The sequence below is a fragment of the Carex rostrata genome, chromosome 9 (genome assembly GCF_964058835.1).
Source record: "Carex rostrata chromosome 9, lpCarRost1.2, whole genome shotgun sequence".
Taxonomy (NCBI): Eukaryota; Viridiplantae; Streptophyta; class Magnoliopsida; order Poales; family Cyperaceae; genus Carex; species Carex rostrata.
In genome coordinates this window covers 4,874,185-4,881,553 of record NC_135926.1, presented here as the reverse complement: position 1 = coordinate 4,881,553, position 7,369 = coordinate 4,874,185, and the positions used below count along the sequence as shown (strand labels likewise).

Genomic DNA, 7,369 nt, shown 5'->3' with positions numbered 1-7,369 from the left:
ACGCTGGAAGGATAAGACCTTTTATATAACCAAAACCCTACAATAACATTTCTACACGGATTTTTAAGTATAAATCCGTGTAGCTCTCTCAAGGTTTGCTACACTGTTATTTACACAAACATCCGTGTACAATGCCTACCTTTCTACACGGTTATTTAATTAATACCCATGTAGTTCTCTCAAGGTTTTCTACACTGTTATTTAATTAAACATCCGTGTACAATTTCTAATAAACTTTTGTGTAGCTCTCTCAAGGCTTTCTACACTGATTCTTTAATAAATATCCGTGTAGAGATCCCATAGATATTTCAGGCATCCAAAAAATTACAATTTCTATACAGTTTTTTATGTAAAATTGTCAAATCCGTGTACAATGTGCAGTGTACAATGACTATTTCTGTAGTAGTGTCCAATACTTAGCAATGTTTAAACCACAAAAATGCCTCCTTCAGTGCCTTCCTAGCTTGTTGCTATCACTGGATCCATGCATTTATTGCTTTGGAAAATCTTGCAGTTTCTCTCCTTATAATCCAACATGCTGCAAAAAAATACACCCCCCACTTCCTTCTAGCTAACCTTGAACTGCATGACTTGTATGATTTGATTATTGTATCCTGTACGAGGTACCATTAATCATTACAACACTGCCAATGATATATTATTCCACTCAATCTCAAAAAGGGAACGGACAGAGGAGAAGGAGAGGGAGGGTCGGGAGAAATGAAACGCTTGGGTTGTTTGCCTATATATATTTCCACCAGGGCATGGAAAAATGAAACGAAATGCTCACCTAAATGATTACAAAAATCATATATCTAGCATAGAAAGATTTTTGCAAACATTTAGGACCCGTTCGGCAGTCCAGTAGAAAATATGAATGGATGTGGGAATCAAAAATTTTGAACTGAATTTTACTATTTACCGTGAAAATAAAAGCTTAGCTCTAAGCAAAATTTTTTTTTTTCACGGTGAACAGCAATCTGCCGAACGGGCCCTTAGATACTCACTGATAAAGTTAGTTCTAGCGGACATTCCATTTTTACGGTACATTCACTTTATATCTTGAGAAGTTTTTTTCAAAAATTTATATTGTAAATTAATGTGTTTTTAGTTATTTAGATCGAGTGCAACAAATTTGAGTTGATTTAAAAATTAGTTTGTCATTCATCATGCTACCATTAAATTGCGTCATTAAGTTTTTTTTTTCTTTGTTTCAATTGTTTGACAAAAGTCTCAAGGTCTGTCAAATCGCTTCAAATTCAATATGCTGGAGCTACCCGATTGTTAATTCTTGTTGAACTTTCATGTAGTTTCTGTATTCGTTGTTAACGGATAAGCAAACCAAGGATTTCTTATTCCTGGTATAACAGTGTATATCAGACACACTTGGTCGGGCAAAAAAAATCTAAACTAGATCTTCTTGCATTGTGTCAGATCCTCATTAAGTCACAGGTCAAACATTTACTACAACTCAGTATCATGAGTCAGAGAAACGGCCAATGAAATATCAAACAGCCCTACTAATTCAGAAGAAGCTATCCTAACATAAATAAATACATAAGAGCAATTATATTGGGGTACAGCTCCTCTCCAATTTCTTGGTTACAATTACTAATACTCAAGCACATCTGGACCATTCATTTTAAAGCAGCAAATGTGACCACATTTCTGAGCAGCTGATTATTAAATTGATCAGATTGAAAGAAATCAATGCATGGTAAGGATGTGTCTTGAGCTCTACAGCTAAAGTTAGAACTGGACAAAACAGATCGTAACCCAATGGCTGTTTTAATTGGGGATCATCACTGTTTCGGAGCCTGAAGCTTGGCAGAGCTTTTCTTTCTGGTAGGGATGCACTTGCCTTTAACTCCATCTCCTGCTCTCACCTGCCCTTCTTCCTCTCCTGTTGCCCCTGCGGTCTCTTCACCAATCCCAAGTCTTGTGCTCCTTTTCACCATCAGCAAACAGTTATAAATGGCACCGTCAAAAAAGTAAAAAAGAAAAAACTGTTATCACACTGTATATTTTACAGTATTTGTACTTGTTATGACTTATGAGGTGTTGGAATTGGACCTCAAAACAAAAAACGGTGGAAATAGTTTTAAATTTGAACACTTTGCCTCCGGTTTACTTTTGATATAGGCTAGGCTACTGTTAATGTTTGGAAGTTGAAACCAGGAGGATGAGGAAGCACCAATCCTAGGATTTTTTTTCTTTTTTGGTAATTTTTTTTTTTTTGGACTAAGAAACACATACAAACCGGATTATTTACGTAACATTTGAGGAAATTCAAACCCATACATGAAAATAATACCTTTCCTCATTATAGGAGTTGGATTTCTTCAGAGCTGGCTCCGGCACTGCTCGGCGTCCCGCCTCCACAATGCTCCCGCTAAAGTACTCCTTATCCTCCACCGACAGGCCGCCGCACCGCTGATTATGTGAAACCTGACCGAACTCATCATCTAAACCAACCTGACCAGTCGCGAGACGGCTAATCACACCACGGTGTAACCCACCACTGCTCTTTCTCGCAGATCCTTTAGCGCTCACCGTTGCGGCTCCACATGCAATTAATTGTAAGAAAACAGAATTGGGCCTGGTGGGGCCTGATTCAGGTCCAGGTTCAGCGGATAAATTGGGCAGCTTGTCTGATGAAGAGGAGCTCGGAGGGGAAGCATCCTCTAAAGGCAGCTCGATCTGCCGGCTGCGGTTTGATTGCGGTTTCTTGTGGGTGATTGTGACTGTTGGTGCACGAAGTGTCCGTCGTGCACCTGTGGCAATGTTGCCACGGTAGTCATGTTCGAGTGGGTCCTGCTCGTCAGTGTCGTCTGTCTGCACTTCATATTGTTCATCATCGGGTTCTATGTATGGTTTATGAGAGATAGAGAGGGCCTTTGGTGGGAACCTGACTTGGAGCTGGTGAAATCTCTCTAAAATTTTGAGGGGGGCAATCAGTGAGACAATAAACAAAAATATACTTGTACAAAAGTTAAAATTACTAAATCAATAATTGAAGTTTAGAGGGCTTGTATTATAATTTTTTTTTTCTTTATTTGAGTATGTGTAAAAAAACTATTAAGGCCTTACGCCCATACCAGAACAGCCAGGTAAAATCTCGGAGCCTTTGAGGACGTATTCTGCACCGTCGGATGGATAGATGACGTCATTCTCTGACAAGTCATTCCAGACATATCCGTTCTTATAACTCCTATATCATCCCATAAAAAAGGAACACCTCAATTAATTATCCCACAATTGTAGTATATGTTTGACATTGGCAAAAACCAAACAAATTAAAAATAACACATAGATGTGCGTTCTAATGTTGTACTAAGGAAACAATTTTCCAGATGTGATAGGTGGCGTTCATTTTACGCAAGGTCTATGATCTGACATCTAATATAAACTAATTGATCACCTTTTACAAGACCAGGAATAGAGCGAAGGCATGCCTTTGCCTCTTAGTGCTGTAAGCCTGTCCATAACATCTACGCAGTAATTACAAAGGCAAGTTAGATACAAGCAGGAAAATTTAATGAACTTCCAATGAAAATAAAGGCTAGCTGCTAATTAATGACCGCATAAAAAGTTCTAGAACAGTGCCAAAGCTATGATGAAGAAACAGTACAACGGTACAAGTATCAAAAGAACTTATACATTTAATAATGTACTGCTCCTGAGTCAAAAAAGGATAGTACTAAATATTTTAGTAGGCAGACAAACAAAATTTTAACTTAGATATTTCGTTGAATCGAGGAGGGTTCGTTGCTACGCTGAGAACTAAGCTATTTTGCACCAAAATAAAATTTCATATTGTCAAATTCCAAATGAACAAAACAAAAATAAGTACAAATTTCATGTATTTCTAAAACTAAAAGTAACTCCTGTGAAACTAATAGTCTAACCTTTGAGACGGATATGTTGGTTGGGGAGTTGAGAGAGCTCCATAAAATGGGGGTGCTCTAGCTGCCCATTTCGACTGAGATAGTACACTATTTGAACCTTTCTTGCACTGACCCGAGGAAACCTGGGTTGAATTCCTCTTGCTCTGTCTGGGCTTACCTCTCTGCTACTTAGTCTAGTTCTCCTTCCATTACCACCTCCACCTCCTTCCATTGTGACCAAGACTCCAAGAGAAGAGAAAGAAGAGAGAGGTCAGAGAGAGAGACGATCACGTACAAGTGAGACCATACCTATCAAGAGAAATTATTTATATCAAATCAAGAGAAAGCGAAAGTCATCGTATGTGGCCATGTGGGCCAGGGGACCCGGCTGGTTCTGAGGCCTTGTTGGCCTTGACTGTTGTTACATTTACTTATTGTTAAAGTGGTTAGAATTATTAGTGTTCCTGACAAAAATCAAAGAAAAAGTTGCTTCTTTTTTGTTATTATCGCTCTTGCGATTGGATGGGATCTTAGGGACTAGTATGCAGTACGTGCTGTATTTTAGCAAGCAGCAGTGACCTAAGGCTGCCTACGGGCTACAAAAAAATACAAAAAAAGCAGTGACCTAAGGCTCCGATTTTTTTATAAATATTAAAAAAAAAGTTATTTTATTAAAACTTTATGAGTAGAATTTTAAAAATGCCGCGGCTGCAGATTTTTTCGCGCTCCAGAATTTTTATTCCGGACCGCGGAAAAAATTTGTGTCTCGAATTTTTTTTTTTTTTGGATTTTTTTATTCCGAGTAAAGATTTTTTTTGCGGCTCAGATTTTTTTTTTTAGAGTTTGAAGAAAGAAAATATCCATGATTTGATTTAATTTTTTATAATATATGTATAATATATGTGTATGTATAATATATGTGTATGTATATATAATATATGTATATGTATCTATAAAAATGCACCATCATGTAGAGCATTCAAAAATACACATAATTAACACAAATTTCAATTTATTTGGATTTTTCTGCAATTAGTTATGAATTTCTAAAATTCTACCGCAAAAAAAAACTTTAAACATCCATAACTTTGGCTAGGAAAGTCGGATTTGAGTGTATGAGCACTTTTCGGAAATGGGAGAACGAGACGGATCTAATTATACAAAACCTTAATTATATATAATTATATGTAATTATATTATACATATATTATATTATATATACATACAAATATATTATACATATTTTATAAAAAAAATAAACCAAACCATGAATATTTTCTTTCTCCAAACTCTAAAAAAAAAAAAATCCGGACCGCAGAAAAAATCTGCTCTCGGAATAAAAAAATCTAAAAAAAAAAAAATTCGGGGCGCAAATTTTTTCCGCAGCCCGAAATAAAAATTCCGGAGTGCGGAAAAAATCTGCGACCGAAGTATTTTTAAAATTTCACTCAGAACCTGATTATTTTTAATAAAATATATATTTTTTGGATATTTTTTAAAAAATCGGCCCAAGGCTATAAGAGAAAGTCCCCTAGTGTTTTTGTTTTTTCCCTTCTTTTCTGTCGTCACTTATCATCCTAGATTTCCGATTTACTGAGGCGATGTATATGATGCATCACAACGTGTGGCAATAATGAAAAAAGAAAGGAGGATGAGAAACGGTTGTCATGGGATTCATGTTTAAGGGCGTGTTCAGATGTCATGGGATTACGGAATGAAAATATGAATGGAAATGGAAATTTACTTTTGAAAAAGTGAGAATTCACGGGTGCAGAATGCATAGGATTAATTATGGAAATATGAGAAAATGAGTGTTCGTTTGTATCATGGGATTAACTTTGGAAAATCTTTATTTATTTAATTGTTTTAGTTTAATTTAGTTATAAATTATTTTTTTAATTAGTATAACGTTCTGTTCTATATTGATTTTAACCAATTAAGTTAAAGTTAGCTTAATATAAAAAATAATTAAATATAAAATTACAATGAAAAAAACTGTCGTGCCACCATCTATTTATTTAGACCAACAATATATTGTAAATTTAATATTTTAATGGGTTGTAAATTGTAACATTTGATAAATATAATTTAAAAAAAATTATATTAATGAAATTAAATAAAATTGATTAAATAATAATATTAAAAAGATGAACCATTTCTAATAAAAATATTACTAGAATGGTACAAATAAAATAAGAAAATAAGAAAACGACAATTAAAAATATTTACAAAAAATAAATATTTAAAAACATTTACAAAAAATAAACATTTATAAACAAACAAACAAGCATTTAAAATATATATAATTACAAAAATTAGAAAACAAACAAACATTTAAAATATGTAATTAAAAACATCTACAAAAAATAAACTTTTACAAACACTTAAAAAAAATTAAATTATGTAATTACAAAAATTAGAAGACAAACAAACATTTAAAATATGTAATTAAAAACATTTACAATTGTCCAGTATTTTTTTGTGGACCAAATCATTATATACAATTGTCTAATTTTGATTAATGGAGAGAGAAGCAAGTAATAACAAATGGGGGAAAAATTATTCAATCAGATCAAATTATTTTTTTCCCACCAAATAACAAAGAAATGGAAACAAATGTAAAAAAAGATTTCAAATCTCTACCGGATGCAAAATCTTGAGAATTCCTATGGGTTTAATTGCAGCTGAACACGTAATTCATCGTTTTTTTTTTTAATCTTTGGTGTAAGCAATTTAATTGAAATGTAAATAGTAATTTACGGCCAATTAAAAAGCATAGTTTAGCGGTAAAATGCGGACCATAAAGTCAAAATCATTACATAGCTTCATTTAATTAACCGGGTTCTGATGTCTGAACTGACAAATAATTCCATACTTACATAAATATTCAAGGTCCGAATTTTTATTACATAAGCCAATTTAATATATTTTTTTCTTCTTAAATTGCCTCTCTTCCCGGAAGCATCTACGATTAAGGGTGGCAACGTATCAAATCGAATCCAACTTACTCTAGTTTGAGTTTGAATAAGATTCGAATTGAACTGGGTTTGATTTGTTTCGAATCGAATTAATTGTGAACTACACATTTTTCGAATCGAAGTAAATCGAATTACTAACTACAATTTTTTTTGGCAACCCTAGTTATACTGATAGTTTATGCATTAGTTTTCTTCTCGCGAAACAAAATTTACACGATTTTCTTTTACCTTTCACGAATTCACACTAATAGATTATGGGCTAGTTCAAGATTTTCTTCCCTTTTATGCTGTTGAATAAATTAAAACCACGGTATTGACCTAGTCAAATGAAATTTATTCCATTGTTAATTTGTTACGCTACTGAAACATTTTCTTATTATAAATTACCATCATATTAACATTTTTTATTCTATGAAGTCAAAAATGCATGTCGGGAAATTTTCATAATTTTTGAAGGTGTTTTGATATGTTAACCAGAGGTGCAAAATTGGGCTAAAAAAAAAA

General features: G+C 33.7%; 1 protein-coding gene across 1 annotated transcript; it reads right to left on the bottom strand.

Annotated features, from left to right (window-relative positions):
* Positions 1-1,483: 1,483 nt before the first annotated feature.
* LOC144559562 (protein SOSEKI 2-like) lies at positions 1,484-4,184 on the bottom strand. Its single transcript, XM_078308624.1, has 5 exons — positions 3,909-4,184; positions 3,422-3,491; positions 3,099-3,211; positions 2,315-2,933; positions 1,484-1,947 (listed from the first exon to the last, which is right to left on the bottom strand). Exons 1-5 carry the CDS (start codon positions 4,117-4,119, stop codon positions 1,803-1,805), a joined length of 1,158 nt encoding a protein of 385 aa, XP_078164750.1. The 5' UTR covers positions 4,120-4,184; the 3' UTR covers positions 1,484-1,802.
* Positions 4,185-7,369: the final 3,185 nt, after the last annotated feature.